At 49.7% G+C, this 21,823-nt stretch overlaps 1 protein-coding gene across 3 annotated transcripts in view; it reads left to right on the top strand.

Annotated features, from left to right (window-relative positions):
• spata18 (spermatogenesis associated 18) overlaps positions 1-21,823 on the top strand; it is a 347,300-nt gene that overhangs the window by 185,013 nt on the left and 140,464 nt on the right. For all 3 annotated transcript variants that reach the window (XM_070870070.1, XM_070870069.1, XM_070870071.1), the window contains one exon: positions 2,331-2,405. In XM_070870070.1, coding sequence (XP_070726171.1) covers positions 2,331-2,405 — 75 coding nt within the window. The remainder of the gene's footprint in view (positions 1-2,330; positions 2,406-21,823) is intronic.

Below are 21,823 nucleotides of genomic sequence, written 5' to 3'. Positions count from 1 at the left end.
CAGCAACCGTGAAGCACACAGCTTTTGACTAGAGATAATAAGGAGTCCTGGCTTGTCCAGGTTTTGATCTGCTGGGCAGTGACGGGTGATTGCTCACTCTCAAATGCTTCCATAACCATGGCTAGATCTGCGGGTTGCGCCATTTCTACCCCGGTGGTGGGCAATGGCAGCCTACTGAGAGCATTGGCGCAGTTTTGTGTGCCTGGCCTGTGGCGGATGGCGTAGTTGTATGCGGACAACGTGAGCACCCATCTCTGGATGCGGGCCGATGCATTGGTGTTTATCCCTTTACTCTCTGAAAGCAGGGATATAATTGGCTTATGGTCAGTTTCCAATTCGAATTTTAGTCCAAACAGATATTGATGCATTTTCTTTACACCATAGACACACGCTAACGCTTCTTTCTCAATCATGCTGTAGGCTCTCAGTCTTAGACAGACTCCTAGATGCATAAGCAACCAGTTGCAGTTTCCCGAAATTATTAGCTTGTTGCAATACACACCCGACGCCATGTGACGACGAATCACATGCTAATACCAAACGCTTACATGGATCATACAACACAAGCAGTTTGTTGGAGCATAACAATTTTCTCGCTTTTATAAAGGCATTTTCTTGGCTTTTGCCCCAAACCCATTCATCCCCTTTCCATAGTAAAACATGCAGTGGTTCTAACAGTGTGCTAAGACCCGGTAAGAAGTTACCAAAGTAGTTCAGGAGTCCCAGAAACGATAGCAGCTCTGTCCCATTCTGTGGCCTCGGTGCGTTCTCGATTGCCTCCGTCTTCGTGTTGGTGGGCTTGATGCCATCCGCTGCAATCCTCCTTCCCAAAAACTCCACTTCAGGCGCCAGGAAAACGCACTTTGAGTGTTTTAACCTGAGCCCCACGTGGTTGAGTCGACTAAGAACCTCCTCCAGGTGCTGCAGATGCTCGACTGTGCTCCGACCTGTGACCAAGATGTCGTCCTGGAAGACCATGGTGTGCAGGACCGATTTCAGTAAGCTTTCCATGTTTCTCTGGAATATCGCCGCCGCTGATCGGATTCTAAACGGGCATCTGTTATAAACAAAAAGATCTTTGTGCATGTTGATGCAGGTGAGGGCCTTCGATGATTCCTCCAGTTCCTGCGTCATGTAGGCTGAAGTCAGATCCAGCTTCGTGAACATCTTCCCTCCTGCCAGCGTTGCAAAGCGATCGTTGGCCTTTGGTAGTGGGTATTGGTTCTGCAGGGAGAAACGATTGATAGTTACTTTGTAATTGCCACAGATTCTGACGGTGCCGTCTCCCTTGAGGACAGGAACAATCGGACTGGCCCACTCGTTGAACTCGATCGGTGAAATGATGCCCTCTCTTTGCAGCCAGTCTAGCTCGATCTTTACCCTATCTCTCATCATGTGCGGTACTGCTCTCACCTTGTGATGGATGGGTCGCGTCCCCGGAACTAGGTGGATCTGCACTTTTGTTTCTTGGAATTTCCCAATGCCTGGAAATTTGTTTAAGACCTTCTCGGGTGATCATCGTTTCCATTCATGCCAATTCAAAGGGTACGTTTGCACGGGCTGTGGAACAATGGGACACCTCCATCGAGTGTGCAGATGTGCTGCAAATCGTGTTAAACCTGCAAACCACCATGTTGCAGAGGAGGACAGATCCATGGAGGATCACGATGAACCATAGCCTCAGACCAAGGAGGCAGAGGTACATGGTGTTATGTATGGAGAAAGAGTCAGACTGAACACTGTGAGCTCAAAGTAAAGTGTGACCGTAGTCTTTTATTGCAGGTCTCCCGAGTGCCTCCCCAACCTGTGAGGCCTCTTTAAATACCTGTGCTCCCAACGGATTATGGAATCCCTTGGGACTCCAGGGGATGAGCCCTCTGGTGGCTGTACAGAGTAAATACAAGTTCACATATATAACAGAAAACATGCTGGATACTCTGTATCCCTAGCCTTTAGCATGTTTTCATGGGGCTTTGCAACTCCAGATCAGCTCTTAAGGCTGGCCTGAAGTTGCGGCCTCTACTATTTCAATGGAGTTACTCCAGGATTCAAAGTAGCGCTCCATGCTTGAGTGGTCGAAGGATGGACCCATTTAAACAGATGTTTAAATATATATATATATTTAAAAAAAAATCCTTTCTTTTTCTAAAATGGGAGACTAGTCTGAATAAAAATACTCCCCCAGACTTCTTTCCCTTTTTATCAGTAATCTGTTTTATTTGGCAGCTTTTACTGAATTGTACTCAGTTACTGTAGTATGTTGGAATTAGTCCAAACCTGCGGTCAATGTCTCCCTTTCTGTTGGTAATCTTGTGTTTTTATTGATTCAGTGGTCACCAAGTAAAAGCCGAAGCAGAAGTTCCAGTCCCATCCGTTCTCGTTCCTCCAGTCCAATCCGTGCCCTGGTAGGTTATTTTAAAATGATCTTATCTGCGACTCTAACAATACAAAGCAATATTAGATTAATAGCCTTTAACCAAAGTATTACAGACATAGTTAATGCAGATTTGTATGTGTTTTTAAATCTATTTTCTTTCACTTTGGGCGGAATTTTAACCGATAAAAACATGTGGGTTTTAATGGAGGTGGGACGGGAAGCAGGACGGGTGTCATGTATCTTACATTATTATATATAACTGTATCCTAACATGCTATACATGATTGTAATAAGATATGACCTGTAACCACCAGCATACCTTACCACCAGGGGTGTACTTGCAAGAGACATGTATATAAGGACAGGTCTCAGGCAAGTGCAGCATTCCAGAGCTGTGAAATAAAGGTGCAGTTCCAGAGTGACCTTGACTTCACTGCATGCCTCGTGTGAATCTGTACTGAGGGAACAGGACTTTACAGTGGCAACGGGTTACGGGATTACAGAATCCACAGAATGGCGAACAACAGATCAGATGAAAAGTACAATGCGGGAGACAATTGGGAGGACTTTATAGAAAGACTCCAGCAAAGCTTTGTAACCAAAGACTGGTTAGGCGACGATAAGGCAGACAAGAGAAGAGCCCATCTCTTGACCAGCTGTGGCTCGAAAACATACGCTTCAATGAAGGATCTGTTGGCACCCGAGAAACCAGCAAGAAAGTCATTTGAAGAATTGAGCACATTGATAAGAGACCACCTGAAGCCAGCGAGCAGCCTACACATGGCCAGACACAGGTTCTACAACTACAGACGCTGTGTGGGCCAGAGCATACCCTACTTCGTGGCGGAACTTCGGAGGTTGGCTAGTTTATGTGAGTTCTCCGATGAACTGAGGAGAGAAATGCTGAGAGACTTTTTCATTGAAGGAATAGGCCACGCAGGCATATTCCGAAAGCTCATAGAGACCAAGAACCTGACCTTAGAGGCAGCAGCACTGGTTTCACAGACATTCTTGGTAGGGGAAGAAGAAACGAGGTTGATTTACAATGCAGGTACGACAACTAACGAAATATTGGCACAAGAAGTTCACAGCACTAAACAAGCTGCTACCCCCACACACAGACAAAACCGGGAGAACAGGCTCTCGACAGCAGGCAGAAGCCATCAAGGGCCACTGGAACGGCCGTTCACACCTCATCAACCCACAATGCGAGCAATCAACTACAAACTGAGAGAAGCTCAAGAGAGATCAGCCAGACGCAGCTCATTCTTTGGGAACTCTTTGAACAATGGAACAGATCAGTGCTGGAGGTGTGGGGGTGGGCACTCATCAAGGGGATGTCGATTTATCAGGCTGTTTGCAGAAATTGTGAATATACAGGGCATTTGGCCCGCATGTGCAAAAAAACGGCAGCTCGGCTGGTATACGAATCGGATGGGTCGGAAAGCGGACCAGAAAATGGTGGGGACAGTACCCGGGACACCGGTGCACAGCTGGTCAACACGATCAATGGCCGCTGCTCCTACAACAGGACGCCTCCTATAATGATGAGGGTCCTACTCAACGGGATATCTGTTGGAGCTGGATACAGGAGCGAGTCAATCTCTCATGGGAGCTCAATAATTTGAACAACTGTGGCTGCATAAAAGAGACAGACCAAAACTCACAAGGGTCGACACCAAACTAAGGACCTATACCAAAGAAATCGTACCAGTCCTCGGCAGCGCCATGCTGTCTGTCACACACAAAGGGAAGTGAACCGACTTCCTCTGTGGATTGTCCACGGAGACCCCCCAGCACTGCTGGGGAGAAGCTGGCTGGCAAAACTAAACTGGAAATGGGATGATGTCCATGCCATGTCATTAGAGGAATGGACCTCCTGCTCAACAGTTATAAAGCGATTTGAACATCTCTTTCAGCCAGGTGTGGGCACTTTCAAAGGGGCCAAAGTCAAAATCTACATCACACAGGATGCTAGACTGGTCCATCACAAGGCCAGAGCTGTACCCGATGTGATGAGGGAAAAGATTGAACACGAACTAGACAGGCTTCTGTGGGAAGGCATTATATCACCTGTGGAATTTAGCAATTGGGAAGTCCCATCATCCCAGTCATGAAGCCTGATGGATCCGTACGAATCTGTGGGGACTACAAATCTACCATAAACAGAGTCTCCCTACAGGACCAGTACCCGCTGCCCAGAGCGGAGGACTTATTTGCCACATTGGCTAGAGGTAAACTTTTCTCAAAATTAGATCTCACATCTTGACCGAGGAATTCAAGCTACTCACCATCATCAACACACATCGAGGCCTTTTCATGTACAATCGATGCCCATTCGGCATCAGGTCGGCAGCTGCCATATTCCAGCGCAACATGGAGAGCCTGCTCAAGTCCATCCCGGGGACGGTTGTATTTCAAGACGACATACTTATCACGGGCAGGGACACCGACTCCCATCTCCATAATTTGGAGGAAGTACTAAAGCGGTTGGATCGGGTAGGCCTACGAGTCAAGAAATCCAAGTGCCTGTTTCTCACACCCGAGGTTGAATTTTTGGGCAGAAGGATTGCCGCTGATGGAATCCGCCCAACAGAGTCCAAAACAGAAGCAATTCGCCTGGCACCCAGGCCCCGGAATGTCTCAGAACTGCGCGCCTTTCTCGGGCTACTCAATTACTTTGGGAACTTTATGCAGAACTTAAGCACGCTGCTGGAGCCTCTCCACGTGCTACTCAGGAAGGGGTGCGATTGGTTTTGGGGGGACTCCCAGGAACGCGCCTTCAATAAGGCACGCAACCTTGTGTGTTCCAACAGTGTTTTAACTTTCTTTGACCCAGGTAAAAAGCTAGTTCTCAGATGCGATGCGTCAGCGTATGGGGTCGGGTGCGTTTTGCAACATGTCAATATAGCTTATGCCTCCAGGTCACTTTCGCAGGCGGATCGCGGGTACGGAATGGTAGAGAAGGAGGCGCTCGCGTGCGTGTACGGTGTCAAAAAGATGCACCAATACCTTTTCGGGGCCAAGTTCGCGTTAGAAACCGACCACAAGCCCCTCACGTCCCTCCTATCCGAGAGCAAGGCAATAAATGTCAACGCCTCGGCGCGACTTTAACGGTGGGCACTCATGCTGGCGTCCTACAACTATACCGTAAGGCACAGACCAGGCAAAGACAACTGTGCCGACGCGCTCAGCAGGCTACCCCTGGCGACCACAGAAGGGTCTGACGAACAGGACTGTGAGATAGTCATGGCAATCAATGCCTTTGAGTGCACAGGTTCGCCCATGACGGCTCGCCAAATCAGAGCCTGGACAGCCAGCGACCCCACGTTATCCTTAGTAAAAAGATGTGTCCTAACCGGTAACTGGGCAGAGGCTCGCGATGCCTGCCCCGTGGAATTAAAACAGTTTCATAGGCGCATGCATAAGCTATCACTACAAGTAGACTGCCTGATGTGGGGCAGCCGAGTAGTCATGCCTCTGCGAGGCAGAGAGGCATTTGTCCGGGTGCTCCACCGCGAGCATCTGGGGATCGTTCTCATGAAGGCCATAGACAGATCCCACGTCTGGTGGCCTGGTATTGACGCGGACTTGGAGCTCTGCATCCGAAGGTGCACCATTTGTGCCCAACTTAGCAATGCCCCAAGGGAGGCTCCACTGAGCCCCTGGCCCTGGCCTACCAAACTGTGGTCGTGGGTGCATGTAGACTATGTGGGCCCATTCATGGGCAAAATGTTCCTCGTAGTTGTAGATGCATTTTCAAAGTGGATCGAATGCACCATTTTAAACTCGAGCACAACCTCCACCACTGTGGAGAGCCTCGCAACCATGTTTGCAACGCACGGAATCCCTGACATATTGGTCAGTGACAATGGTCCGTGCTTCACCAGCGCAGAATTCCAAGACTTTATAATTGACCACTGCATAAATCACGTCAAGACGGCACCGTTCAAGCCGGCCTCCAACGGCCAGGTGGAGAGAGCAGTGCAATTCATTGAACAAGGCATGCTTAAAATCCAAGGTCCCATGCTGCAGGGTCGCCTGTCGCGACTGCTGCTGGCATACAGATCTCATCCGCACTCATTGACTGGGATCCCCCCCGCGCAACTGTTGATGAAAAGGACTTTAAAAACAAGGCTCTCATTAATCCTCCCAGACATGCACGAAATCGTTGAGGTAAAGCGTCGTAAGCTGACTGAGTACCATGACAGAAATTCGAGGGGGAGATGGGATAAGATAGGGGACAAAGTGTTTGTACTAAACTGTGGCAGGGGTCCCAAATGGCTTGCAGGGACAGTAACGGGCAAGAAAGGAAACAGGCTACTGGTAGTACAAATGAACAATGGCAAAACCTGCCGGAGACATGTAGACCAAGTCAAAAGCAGATTTACCAACAACACTGCGGAACCAGAGGCAGACTACAATGTGGAACTCGCACCACACCTGGTGGACAGACAGAGGGAACAACCTGAGGAAAGGGCAATCCCAACAGACAGCCCAGGCGAGTCAACAACAATCACACCAATCGAAACAGACAGCCCAGGCAAGATACCAGCAACCACACCCAAAGAAAAACAGACACCAAGGCAAACAACTGAACCACAACTCAGACGCTCCACACGAGAGCGTAGACCACCTGAGAGACTGAACCTATAAAGACAATAAGACCTTGGGGGAGGGTGATGTCATGTATCTTACATTATTATATATAACTGTATCCCAACCTGCTATACATGACTGGAATAAGATATGACCTGTAACCACCAGCATACCTTACCACCAGGGGTGCACTTGCAAGAGACAGGTATATAAGGACAGGTCTCAGGTAAGTGCAGCATTCCAGAGCTGTGAAATAAAGGTGCAGGTCCAGAGTGACCTTGACTTCACTACATGCCTCGTGTGAATCTGTACTGAGGGGATAGGACTTTACAACGTGGGTGGACAGTCATCCCGTTCCCAGGAGGTGGAACGGTAATTTAAATATTACAATAATGTTGGAAGCCTCATTTTTAACCTCTATTTTGTTTTTAACTGCATGTGGTTTCACACAATTCATAAAACCCGGCAGTTACAAAAAGGCGGGGACTGCAGGATCCAGCAGCTAAGTATCTTTACAATTGCCTCCTGGATCCAGGGATCCTGTCGAGCGCACCCCCAGCAATTGGAGAGCCCCTACGAGGCCTCAGATCACTCCACCCCCCAGGCTTTCCTCCCTATCCCCCTACCCCCATTCATCATTGTCATATATGCAGACTATAGATATACTCTCTGTGTAGTCACTATATAGTTGCATAACATGGAGACTTGTTACCTGATGTACTATCAATAAGGTTTACACTGTGTATATACTATGCTGGCACCATTAGAGGGTGCAACTGGTGGAGACCGGGGTTTCCTGCCCCTGTGGCAGAGGCTGTCCACGAGAAGGCACTGCGGTGGGAGACCTGAGTGTCACCTGCATAGGTGTGCAGGGCCCAGTATAAAAGGCTGCCCATCATGCTTGTGCCTCACTCTGGAGTTACAAATAAAGGACCAAGGTCACTACAGTTTGAGTACAACACATTGCCTCGTGGAGTCATTCATAAGTACATTACAGACATAACAATCATCATCATAGTCAGTTGCTCGAAATCGAGGAAGACTTGTTTCCACTCTAAAAGTGAGTTCTTAGGTAGCTGTACGGTCCAATGCAGAATTACAGTCTCTCTAACAGGTGGGGCAGTGGTTGAAGGAAAGGGTAGGTGGGGAGCTTGGGTTGCCGCACGCTCCTTTTGCTGTCTGCACTTGGTTTCTGCATGCTCTCGGCGACGAGACTCAAGGTGCTCAGCACCTTCCCAGATGCTCTTCCTCCACTTAGGGTGGTCTTGGGCCAGGGACTCCCAGGTGTCCGTGGGGAGGGGGGGGAATGTTGCACTATATCAAGGACGTTTTGAGGGTGTGCTTGAAGCGTTTCCTCTGCCCACCTGGGGCTCGCTTGCTGTGTAGGAGTTCCGAGTAGAGCAATTGCTTTGGGAATCTTGTGTTGGGCATGCAGACGATGTGGCCCGCCCAATGGAGCTGGTCAAGTATGGTCAGTGCTTCAATGCTGGGGATGTTGGCCTGAGCGAGAACACTGACATTGGCCCATCTGTCCTCCCAGTGGATTACAGTCAGCAAGGCCTGCGGGAAACACGGCCTCCCGGGTTTCCCCACCGCCTCGGAGCCTCCCGCCCCCATCCCACTTTCCCCATTAAAATTTCAGCTTTGGCTGGGAGGAGTAGATGGTTTGAACTACTGCTTTTGACTGGTTCTGTAAATTGTGCTGTATGCAGGAAGCATGCACCGCATGGTGACTTATATTAAGCTCGGTCAGCGTGGTCTGCTCTCACTGTGTGTGCTCTGTAAGACTATATGTAAAACAAACTCAATGAAATAGCAGGATTGATTGCATGTGATATTTGAGGCCAGCTCTTGTTACTTTGTCCGGTGCATACTCCTTGAAGCTATGCTTTGTCCTGTTCATATGATAAAATACTGTGTCAACAAATGTAAATATTAGTCAATTAAAAATTTACACCTCAATCATTTAAATGGAAAACAATTTGCTATTTTGCCTCTTCCATTCTCTAGTTGAGTTGGCTGTCACACAACCTGCTCTCAGTCCTTTTTAAAACAGAGTGACTATTTGTACTGGATTTCTTGGAGTGTATTAGGGATGGTTTTCTCAACCAATATGTTGAGGAACCAACCAGGGAGCTGGCCATCCTAGACTGGGTGATGTGTAATGAGAAAGGACTAATTAGCAATCTTGTTGTGCGAGACCTCTTGGAGAAGAGTGAACATAACATGGTGGAATTTTTTATTAGGATGGAGAGTGACACAGTTAATTCAGAAACTAGGGTCCTGAACTTAAGGAAAGGTAACTTTGATGGTTTGAGGCGTGAATTGGCTAGAATAGACTGGCAAATGATACGTAAAGGGTTGACAGTGGATAGGCAATGGCAAACATTTAAAGATCACATGGATTAACTTCAGCAATTGTACATCTCTGGAGTAAAAATAAAACGGGGAAGGTGGCTCAACCGTGGCAAACAAGGGAAATTAAGGATAGTGTTAAATCCAAGGAAGAGGCATATAAATTGGCCAGAAAAAGCAGCAAACCTGAGGATTGGGAGAAATTTAGAATTCAGCAGAGGAGGACAAACAGTTTAATTAGGAGGGGGAAAATAGAGTATGAGAGGAAGCTTGCTGGGAACATAAAAACTGACTGCAAAAGCTTCTATAGATATGTGAAGAGAAAAAGATTAGTGAAAACAAACGTAGGTCCCTTGCAGTCGGATTCAGGTGAATTTATATTGGGGGACAAAGAAATGGCAGACCAATTGAACAAACACTTTGGTTCTGTCTTCACGAAGGAAGACACAAATAACCTTCCAGAAGTACGAGGGGATCGAGGGTCTCGTGAGAAGGAGGAACTGAAGGATATCCTTATTAGGCGGGAAATTGTGTTAGGGAAATTGTTGGGATTGAAGGCCGATAAATCTGCATCCCAGAGTACTTAAGGAAGTGGCCATAGAAATAGTGGATGCATTGGTGATCATTTTCCAACAGTCTATCGACTCTGGATCAGTTCCTACGGACTGGAAGGTAGCTAATGTAACACCACTTTTTAAAAAGGGAGGCAGAGAGAAAGCGGGTAATGATAGACTGGTTAGCCTGACATTGGCAGTGGGGAAAATGTTGGAATCAACTATTAAGGATGAAATAGCAGCGCATTTGGAAAGCAGTGACAGGATCGGTCCAAGTCAGCATGGATTTATGAAGGGGAAATCATGCTTGACAAATCTTCTGGAATTTTTTGAGGATGTAACTAGTAGAGTGGACAAGGGAGAACCAGTGGATGTGGTGTATTTGGGCTTTCAAAAGGCTTTTGACAAAGTCCCACACAAGAGATTGGTGTGCAAAATTAAAGCACATGGAATTGGGGGTAATATACTGACATGGATAGAGAACTGCTGGGAGACAGGAAGCAGAGAGTCGGGATAAACGGGTCCTTTTCAGAATGGCAGGCAGTGACCAGTGGAGTGCCGCAGGGCTCAGTGCTGGGACCCCAGCTATTTACAATATACATCAATGATTTGGATGAAGGATAGAGTGTAATATCTCCAAGTTTGCAGATGACACTAAACTGGGTGGTGGTGTGAGCTGTGGGGAGGACGCTAAGAGGTTGCAGGGTGACTTAGACAGGTTAGGTGAGTAGGCAAATGCATGGCAGATGCAGTATAGTGTGGATAAATGTGAGGTTATCCACTTTGGGGGCAAAAACGCGAAGGCAGAATATTATCTGAATGAGGGCAGATTAGGAAAAGGGGAGATGCAACGAGACCTGGGTGTCATGGTTCATCAGTCATTGAAAGTTGGCATGCAGGTACAGCAGGCGGTGAAGAAGGCAAATGGTATGTTGGACTTCATAGCTAGGGGATTTGAGTATAGGAGCAGGGAGGTCTTTCTGATGTTGTACAGGGCCTTGGCGAGGCCTCACCTGGAATATTGTGTTCAATTTTGATCTCCTAATCTGAGGAAGGACGTTCTTGCTATTGAGGGAGTGCAGCGAAGGTTCACCAGACTAATTCCCGGGATGGCTGGACTGACATATGAGGAGAGACTGGATCAACTGGGCCTTTATACATTTGAGTTTAGAAGGATGAGAGGGGATCTCATAGAAACATACAAGATTCTGATGAGACAGGGCAGGTTAGATGCGGGTAGATTGTTCCCGATGTTGGGAAGTCCAGAACCAGGGGACACAGTCTTAGGATAAGGGGTAGGCGATTTAGGACTGAGATGAGGAGAAACTTCTTCACTCAGAGAGTTGTTAACCTGTGGAATTCCCTACCGCAGAGAGTTGTTGATGCCAGTTCATTGGATATATTCAAGAGGGAGATAGATATGGCCCTTACGGCTAAAGGGATCAAGGGGTATGGAGAGAAAGCAGGAAAAGGGTACTGAGGGAATGATCAGCCATGATCTTATCGAATGGTGGTGCAGGCTCGAAGGGCCAAATGGCCTACTCCTGCACCTCTTTTCTATGTTTCTATGTTACATTGGACCTCGGCCCCTTTTTGCGCATGGGCCCCGGTATTCGGTCGCGCATGCACAGTGCGACGTTCGAGGAAGCCGGAAGTGGGGGCCACGAGCCTGCGTGGAGCTTATCGCTGCTGAAACATTTTCTGCCGCAGCCTACTGTGGGAGAGAAAACATCATAAGTAGTGAGAGAGAGAGAGCACGGGAGGAGGGTGGGGGAGGTTGGAGGGAAAGTGAGAGAAAGACCCAGGCGAGTGGGGAGAGAGAGAGAGAGCTGTGGGGGTGGGGGGAAGAGAGAGAGTGAGAGAGCCTGGGGTGGGAAGACAGAGCCCGGGGTGGTGGGGGGGGTGGGGGAAGAGAGAGAGTGAGAGAGCCTGGTGTGGGGATGGGGGGGGAGGGAGGCGGGAGGGGAGGTATAGGGAGAGAAAGAGCCGGTTGAGCGAGTGGGAGAGAGAATGGGAGCTGCGGGGGGGAGAGAGAGTGATGGAACTGTCGGGGGGGTGAGGGGTGCGGGAGAGAGAGAGGGGGAGCCAGCGGGGGCGGGGGGGAGATGGAAGGGAGAGAGGAAGGGAACCAGGCGAATGGGGAGAGAGAGAGAGAAAGAGATGAAGAGAGCCGTTGAGGTGGATGGGGGGGGAGAGAGAGAGCCGGGGGGGAGGGTGGGCGCAGAGGGGGAGAGTGAGAGCCCGGGGGGTGGGGGCGGGAGGAGAGAGAGAGAAAGAGGGAGCGAACCCAGGGTGGGATGAGTGGGGGGCGAGAGTGAGAGCCGGTAGGGGGGAGGGAGGAAGGGAGAGAGAGAGCGAGCCGGGTGGGGGGAGCGGGGGGGCGGTGGGAAGACAGAGCCCGGGGGGGCAAGAGAGAGAGTGAGAAAGTCTGGTGTGGGGATGGGGATGAGGGGGGGGCGGTGGGAGTGGGTGGGGGGGGGTAGGGAGAGAAAGAGCCAGTTGAGTGGGGGGGAGAGAGAATGGGAGCTGGGGGGGTGGGTGAGAGTGAGAACTGGGGGGGGAAGGGGGGAAAAAAGAGAGGGAGCTGAGTGGGGGGGGAGAGAGAGTGAGGGAGCTGTGATGGGGTCGGGGGTGCGGGAGAGAGAGAGAGGGAGAGCCGGGGGGTAGGGGGAAGGGGGGTGGTGGGAGGGAGAGAGAGAGAGACCCAGGCGAGTGGGGATAGAGAGAGAGAAAGAGATGGGGTAGAGAGAGATAGAGAGAGCCGTTGAGGGGGACGGGGGGGGGGGGAGAGAGAGAGCTGGGGGGTGGGGGGCGAGAGAGAGGGAGCCGGGTTGGGGGGGGGGCGGCGAGGGGGGAGTGAGGGAGAGGGAGACAGGTGGGGGGAGAGAGAGAGAACCCGGTGGGTGGGAGAGAGAGAGAGAGAAGGGTGGGGAGAGAGAGAGAGTGAGAGAGGCGGGCGGGGGGGGGAGTGAACGAGGTGGTGGGAGAGAGAGAGAGAGGGGGGAGAGAGAGAGAGAGGAGGTGCCATGGGAGGGGGGTGGGAGGGAGAGAGAGAGAGACCCAGGCAAGTGGGGAGAGATAGAGAGAAAGAGATGGGACAGAGAGAGATAGAGAGGGCCGTTGAGGGGGACGGGGAAAGAGAGCGCGCCGGGGGGAGGGTAGGCGAGAGAGAGAGAGGGAGCCGGAGGGGGGGGGGGGGAAAGGGAGAAAGAGAGAGGGGGGGGGCAGGGAGAAAGAGAGAGAGGGAGCCGGGGGCGGGGGGGGGGGGGAGAGAGAGATGGGGGGGGAGAGAGAGAGTGGGGGGGGGGTGGAGTGAGAGAGGAGGAGACAGAGAAAGAGGGAGCCAGGGCTGGGGAGGGGGCAGGGGGGAGCGAGAGAGAGAGAGGCAGGTGGAGGAGGGAGAGAGAGAGGGAGCCGGGGAAGGGAAGAGAGAGGGAGCTGGCGGGGGTCAGGGTGCGGAGAGAGAGGGACCCGGGGGGGGGGATGGAGAGAGAGAAAGATAGAGCCGGGGGCGGGGGCGTGAGAGAGTGCCGGGAGGGGCGGGGAGAGACAGAGAGGGTACCGGGGGGTTCGAGGGGTGGGGGAGAGAGAGAGAGCCGGGGTGGGAAGGGGGGGGCGCGGGTGTTGGTGGTGAGAGAGCCCGGGTGAACGGGGAGTGAGTGGGAGCCGGGGAAGCGCGGGAGAGAGAGAAAGCTGGGGGAGGGGTGGGGGGGGGTGAAGAGAGAGAGGGAGGCTGGGGGGGGGGAGTGAGGGAGGCAAGGGGGGAGGGAGAGAGAGAGATCGAGCCAGGCAGAGGGTGGGGATAGAGAGTGGGAGCCGGGGGGAGGGGAAAGAGAGAGAGAGAGCCGGGGGGTTGGGGGGGGATGGGAGAGAGAGATAGCGGGGGGGGGGGGGGGGAGAAAGAGAGAGTGGGGGGAGAGAGAGTGTGCTGGTGGGGAGAGAGAGAGATGGGGGAGGGGGCGGTGAGAGAGAGCCGGGGGGGGGAGGGGGGAGATTGAGGTGGGGGATGGGTTGGAGAGAGAGGGGGGGGTGGAGAGTGGGGAGGGGCAGGGAGAGTGTGAGAGGAAGAGCGAGAGAGAGAGAACCGGAGTGGGGAGCGGGGAGTGGGGGGCAGTGAGAGAGAGAGAGAGAGAGAGAGGGCAAGCGGGGAGGGGGCGGGGTTGGGGGAGAGATCCGGGGAGGCGGGGAAAGAGATGGAGCTGGCGGGAGGGAGGGCCCTAGAGAGAGAGAGAGAAAGAGATGGGGGATGTAGAAATAGAGAGAGCCGATTGGGTCGAGGGGGGGAGTGGGAGGCGAGTGAGTGAGAGCCGGGGAAGCAGGGGTGAGAGAGAGAGCCAGGGGATGGGGGGAGGGAGATGGAGCTGGGGAGCTGCTGGAGAGAGAGAGAGAGAGAGAGAAAGAGATGGGGGAGGTAGAGAGAGCTGGTTGGGGGGGGGGGGGGGGGCCGGGGTGGTGGGTGCGTGGGGGGGGGGGTTGGTGGTGGGGAGGGAGTGAGTGAAAGCCAGGAAAGTGGGGGGGGGGGAAAAGAGCTGGGGCGGGTGGGGGTGGTGGGGGGAAGAGAGAGGGAGGCGGGTGGGGGGAGGGCGCGGAGAGAGAGAGGGAGGCGGGGAGAGGGAGCCACGGGTAGATGGGGGGGGAGAGAGAGAGAGAAAGACAGGGGGAGGGGGGAGAGAGAGAGCACAGGGGGGGGGGGAGGGGGAGAGAGATTGTCCAGGGAGGGGAGAGAGAGAGCCCGGGGTAGTGGGGGGGAAGAGCGAGAGAGAGCCGGGGGTGGGGGTGGGATTGGATGGGGGCGAGAGAGAGAGAATGAGCCAGAGGTTGGTGGTAGGTGTGGGTGGGCAGGGGGGGGGGGGAGACAGAGAGAGCCGGGGTGGGGGGAGTGAGTGGGAGCTGGGGAAGTGCGGGGGAGAGAGAGAGCCGGGGGAGGGGTGGGGGGGGGGAGAGAGAGAGGGAGGCTGGGGGGCTGAGGGAGGCAGGGTGGGGGGATGAAGAGAGAGCAATGGGTGAGATGGGGGGTGGGGGGGAAGAGGGAGTGAGAGCCGGCGGGGGAGGGAGAGAGAGAGAGAGCCAGGGGGAGGGGGGAGAGAGAAAAAGAGAGAGCCAGGGTGGCGGGGTGGTGGCTGGGGGGGAGGGAGGGGGAGGCGGCGGCGGGGGAGAGAGGGAAAGGAAGTGGGAGAGGGGAGAGAGGGAACTCAGGCAAGACAACCTCTTTTACATTCACATCTGATTTCTCGGAAAGCTCGTGTGTGTGTCGCAAGGGACATCGTTGGAGCAGATGAAATCCAGAAGTCACGGCACTGTCACTATTCACTTCATACTCAATAAACCTGTTAACAATCCATGACCCACACACAATGCCCCATCTATGGCGGTGGGGGGGTGGTGGTGTGGGGAGGGGGTGTAGGGGTAAGGGACTTTGCATTCATGCACTTGCACTGGGGTGAGGAACTTCGGCTGGAACTTGGGAGACTTTTGCTGGGTTGGTGGAGATCTACCCTCTCTGGCTTCTAAAGTCAGAATGTATCGAATTACACTTTGCAAAGTCAGTCAGAACTTGGGCTGGGTGGTTTCAGTTACACATTCCAGTGCGTGGTTTATCCTCGAAGGGAACCATTCAGCAATAGGTCATGTGATAAAGGAGAGCCAATCAGAGACAATTTTAGCAGTGCACATCAGCGCATTTTAAACTGTTCTTTTGTTAAACTTCTTTGAAGTAGACCAAAGCTGCCAGGGGTGAATCATCAACTGATTTTCATCCTCCTTCCCGGTGTGCAAATACCTATCCTCTGCTCTGTACCTCCCCTGTCAGCACAGCTGAGATCAGAAACTAACCATGTTCACAATCATTATCAGCATGTCCTAGCTTAGTGCTTTTGGCACAATGTGCTGGAGCACCAACAGCAATGGCACAACAGTACTAATTTATTTGCTTTTTAAATTATTGCAATTTAAAAATCCGGAATTGGAAAAAAGATATTTTTTTTGTATACAATAAATATAATGCTTTGAGTCAAAAGTCACAATATGACAAGAATTGCAGTCGTCATCATCATAAGAACATAAGAACATAAAAATAGGAGCAGGAGTAAGCCATACGGTCCCTTGAGCCTGCTCCGCCATTCAATAAGATCATGGCTAATCTGATCCTGCCCGCTCCCCATAACCCCTTATTCCCTTATCGTTTAAGAAACTGTCTATTTCTGTCTTAAATGTATTCAATCTCCCAGCCCCCACAGCTCTCTGAGGCAGTGAGTTCCACCGATCCACAATCCTCTGAGAGAAGAAATTTCTCCTCATCTCAGTTTTAAATGTGCGGCCCCTTATTCTAAGATTTTGCCCTCTAGTTCTAGTCTCCCCTATCAGTGGAAACATCCTCTCTGCATCCACCTTGTCAAGCCCCCTCATAATCTTATACGTTTCGATAAGATCATCTCTCATTCTTCTGAATTCCAATAAGTAGAGGCCCAACCTACTCAACCTTTACTCATAAGTCAAGCCCCTCATCTCCAGAATCAACCTTGTGAACCTTCTCTGAACTGCCTCCAAAGCAAGTATATCCTTTCGTAAATATGGAAACCAAAACTACACACAGTATTCGAGGTGTGGCCTCACCAATACTCTGTACAACTGTAGCAAGACTTCCCTGCTTTTATACTCCATCCCCTTTGCAATAAAGGCCAAGATTCCATTGGCCTTCCTGATCACTTGCTGTGCCTGCATAATAACCTTTTGTGTTTCTTGCACAAGTACCCCCAGGTCCTGCTGTACTGCAATATTTCTCCATTTAAATACTAATTTGCTCTTTGATTTTTTTTCTGCCAAAGTGCATGAGCTCACACTTTCCAACATTATACTCCATCTACCAAATTTTTGCTCACTCACTTAGCCCGTCTATGTCCTTTTGCAGATTTTTTGTGTCCTCCTCACACATTGCTTTTCCTCCCATCTTTGTATAGTCAGCCAACTTGGCTACGTTACACTCAGTCCCTTCTTCCAAGTCGTTAATATAGATTGTAAATAGTTGGGGTCCCAGCACTGATCCCTGTGGCACCCCACTTGTTACTGATTGCCAACCAGAGAATGAACCATTTAGCCCGACTCTCTGTTTTCTGTTTGTTAACCAACCCTTTATCCATGCTAATATATTACCCCCAACCCTGTGAACTTTTATCTTGTGCAGTAACCTTTTATGTGGCACCTTGTCAAATGCCTTCTAGAAGTCCAAATACACCACATTCTCTGGTTCCCCTTTATCCACCCTGTTCGTTACAGCCTCAAAGAATTCCAGCAAATTTGTCAAACGTAACTTCTCCTTCATAAATCCATGCTGACTTTGCCTGACCGAATGTTGCTTTTCCAAATGTCCTGCTACTGCTTCTTTAATAATGGACTCCAACATTTTCCAAACCACAGATGTTAGGTTAACTGGTCTATAGTTTCCTGCTTTTTGTCTCCTTTTTTAAATAGGAGCGTTACATTTGCAGTTTTCCAATCTGCTGGGACCTCCCCAGAATCCAGGGAATTTTGGTAGATTACAACCAATGCATCCACTATCCCTGCTGCTACTTCTCTTAAGACCCTAGGATGCAAGCCATCAGGTCCAGGCGATTTATCTACATTTAGTCCCATTATCTTACTGAGTACCACCTTCTTAGTGATTGTGATTGTGTTAAGTTCCTCCCCCCCCTATAGCCCCTTGACTATCCACTGTTGGAATATTGTTAGTGTCCTCTACCGTAAAGACTGACCCAAAATATTTGTTCAGAGTTTCTGCCATCTCCATGTTCCCCATTACTAATTCCCCAGTCTCGTCCTCTAAGGGACCAACATTTACTCTTGCCACTCTTTTCCTTTTTATATACCTCTTGCTATCTGTTTTTATATTTTGTGCTAGTTTACTTTCGATCTTCCTTTTTTAATCATTTTTTTAGTCATTCTTTGCTGGCTTTTAAACGCCTCCCAAACTTCTGTCCTCCCACTAGTTTTGGCCACTTTGTATGCCCTTGTTTTTATTTGAATACCGTCCTTTATTTCTTTAGTCAGCCACGGATGGCTCTCTTTTCTCTTACACCCTTTTTTCCTCACTGGAATGTATTTTTCTTGAGAGTTATGAAATATCTCCTTAAATGTACACCACTGTTCATCAACCGTCCTACACTTTAATTTATTTTCCCAGTCCACTTTAGCCAACTCTGCTCTCATACTGTCATGTATTCAACTATCAATGTAACCCATGTATAAGCTGACCTAAGTTGTACACCTTGAGAACATTGACCACAAGGGGGTGAACATGTGGGAGACATTCCTAACCTGGACTTTCAGGTATAAAAGGGGAAGCTCCACCCACCTTCATCACTTGAGGTTTTGGTAATAAAGGTAACTGGTCACAGAGTGACCTTCTCTCAAGTATGGGCCTCGTGTGCATTTATACTGTATAGTAAGGACATAGGGAGGGAAAACAGCCAGTTGTCGTGGTGCACATTGGTACCAACGACATAGGTAAAAAGAGGGATGAGGTCCTACGAGACGAATTTAAGGAGCTAGGAGCTAAATTAAAAAGTAGGACCTCAAAAGTAGTAATCTCGGGATTGCTACCAGTGCCACGTGCTAGTCAGAGTAGGAATCGCAGGATAGCGCAGCTGAATACGTGGCTTGAGCAGTGGTGCAGCAGGGAGGGATTCAAATTCCTGGGGCATTGGAACCGGTTCTGGGGGAGGTGGGACCAGTACAAACCGGACGGTCTGCACCTGGGCAGGACCGGAACCAATGTCCTTGGGGGAGTGTTTGCTAGTGCTGTTGGGGAGGAGTTCAATTAATATGGCAGGGGGATGGGAACCAATGCAGGGAGACAGAGGGAAACAAAATGGAGACAGAAGCAAAGGACAGAAAGGAGATGAGTAAAAGTGGAGGGCAGAGAAACCCATGGCAAAAAACAAAAAGGGCCAATGTACAGCAAAATTCTAAAGGGTCAAAGTGTAATAAAAAGGCAAGCCTGAAAGCTCTGTGCCTCAATGCGAGGAGTATTCGGAACCCAGGAGAGGGCTCTGAGCTAGTTAGAGTGGGTAAGAGCGCAGATGAACAGGACCCCAAGAAAGAATGCAAAAGGCAGGAGGCAACAGAGCAGAATAGCACTGGGGTAAGTGTAAACCACAAGGTGATAGGAAGGGACAATATGTATGAAGATAAAGGGGCTGCAGGAGGGGTCAAAACTAAAAATCATGGTTTAAAAACTAGGATTAAAACACTCGACCTAAATGCACGCAGCATTCGAAATAAAGTAAATGAGTTGATGGCACAAATCATTACAAATGGATATGATTTGGTGGCCATTATAGAAACATGGTTGCAGGGTGGCCAAGACTGGTAATTAAACATACAGGGGTTTCTGACGATTCGGAAAGATAGACAAGAAGGGAAAGGAGGTGGGGTAGCGCTGTTAATAAAGGATGATATCAGGGCAGTTGTGAGAGATGATATTGGCTTGAATGAACAAAATGTTGAATCATTGTGGGTGGAGATTAGAGATAGTAAGGGGAAAAAGTCACTGGTGGGCGTAGTTTATAGGCCCCCAAATAATAACTTCATGGTGGGGCAGGCAATAATCAACGGAATAATGGAGGCATGTGAAAAAGGAACGGCAGTAGTCATGGGGGATTTTAACCTACATATCGATTGGTCAACTCAAATCGCACGGAGTAGCCTGGAGGAGGAATTCATAGAATGCATACGGGATTGTTTCTGAGAACAGTATGTAACAGAACCTACAAGGGAGCAAGCTATCCTGTGTAATGAGACAGGAAAAATAAACGATCTCCTAATAAAAGATCCTCTCGGAATGAGTGATCACAGTATGGTTGAATTTGTAATACAGATTGAGGGTGAGGAAGTTGTGTCAGAAACGAGCGTACTATGCTTGAACAAAGGGGACTACAGTGGGATGAGGGCAGAGTTGGCTAAAGTAGACTAGAAACACAGACTAAATGGTGGCACAATTGAGGAACAGTGGAGAACTTTTAAGGAGCTGTTTCATAGTGCTCAACAAAAATATATTCCAGTGAAAAAGAAGGGCGGTAAGAGAAGGGATAACCAGCCGTGGATAACCAAGGAAATAAAGGCGAGTATCAAATCAAAGACCAATGCGTATAAGGTGGCCAAGGTTAGTGGGAAACTAGCAGATTGGGAAAATTTTAAACAACAGCAAAGAATGACTAAAAAAGCAATAAAGGAAGGATAGATTTCGAAGGTAAACTTGCGCAAAACATAAAAACAAATAGTAAAAGCTTTTACAGATATATAAAACGGAAAAGAGTGACTAAAGTAAATGTTGGTCCCTTAGAAGATGAGAAGGGGGATTTAATAATGGGAAATGTGCAAATGGCTGAGAACTTAAACAATTAATTTGCTTCGGTCTTCACAGTGGAAGACACAAAAACCATGCCAAAAATTGCTGCTCACGGGAATGTGGGAAGGGAGGACCTTGAGACAATTACTATCACTTGGGGGGTAGTGCTGGACAGGCTAATGGGACTCAAGGTAGACAAGTCCCCTGGTCCTGATGAAATGCATCCCAGGGTATTAAAAGAGATGGCGGAAGTTATAGCAGATGCATTCGTTATAATCTACCAAAATTCTCTGGACTCTGGGGAGGTACCAGTGGATTGGAAAGCAGCTAATGTAACGCCTCTGTTTAAAAAAGGGGGCAGACAAAAGGCAGGTAACTATAGGCTGGTTAGTTTAACATCTGTAGTGGGGAAAATGCTTGAAACTATCACTAAGGAAGAAATAGCGGGACATCTAAATAGGAATAGTGCAATCAAGCAGACGCAGCATGGATTCATGAAGGGGAAATCATGTTTAACTAATTTACTGGAATTCTTTGAGGATATAACGAGCATGGTGGATAGAGGTGTACCGATGGATGTGGTGTATTTACATTTTCAGAAGGCATTCGATAAGGTGCCACACAAAAGGTTACTGCAGAAGATAAAGGTACGCGGGGTCAGTGGAAATGTATTAGCATGGATAGAGAATTGGTTGGCGAACAGAAAGCAGAGAGTCGGAATAAATGGGTCCTTTTCGGGTTGGAAATCGGTGGTTAGTGGTGTGCCACAGGGATCGGTGCTGGGACCACAACTGTTTATAATATACATAGATGACCTGGAAGAGGGGACAGAGTGTAGTGTAACAAAATTTGCAGATGACACAAAGATTAGTGGGAAAGCGGGTTGTGTAGAGGACAGAGAGGCTGCAAAGAGATTTGGATAGGTTAAGCGAATGGGCGAAGGTTTGGCAGATGAAATACAATGTCGGAAAGTGTGAGGTCATCCACCTTGGGAAAAAAAACAGTTAGAGGGAATATTATTTGAATGGGGAGAAATTACAACATGCTGAGATGCAGAGGGACCTGGGGGTCCTTGTGCATGAAACTCTTTTAGGAGTCTACCTGCAAAACATAAACAACACTAAACTGTGCCACCCGACCTGGGTGACACAGCAGACATTTTCAAGGCCCCTTTTTTTTTTTTTGGTTTTTGGTTTTTTTTTTTTTGGGGCGCTAAAATCAAATTTTTCCAGTGCCCCCTATAAAAGGAGAGGGGGACACTAAAAACACCGGCAATTAAAACAAATTAAACTTTAAAACGTAAAATCAAATTAAAATTTGGTTGCCGGGCGTGATGATGCACTCCAGTCCCTCCGGTGCCCACCTCTCGCGGAAGACCGCGAGCGTACCGGTGGACACCGCGTGCTCCATCTCCAAGGACACCCTGGACCGGATGTAAGAGCGGAAGAGAGGCAGGCAGTCAGGTTGAACGACCCCCTCGACCGCCCGCTGCCTGGACCGGCTGATGGCACCCTTGGCCGTGCCCAGGAGCAGTCCTACGAGGAGGCCTTCGGACCTACCCGCTCCCCTCCGCACAGGGTGCCCAAAGATCAGGAG

The sequence above is a fragment of the Pristiophorus japonicus genome, chromosome 2, assembly GCF_044704955.1.
Source record: "Pristiophorus japonicus isolate sPriJap1 chromosome 2, sPriJap1.hap1, whole genome shotgun sequence".
In the NCBI taxonomy this organism is placed as follows: Eukaryota; Metazoa; Chordata; class Chondrichthyes; family Pristiophoridae; genus Pristiophorus; species Pristiophorus japonicus.
This window is presented reverse-complemented; position numbering and strand designations above follow the sequence as displayed.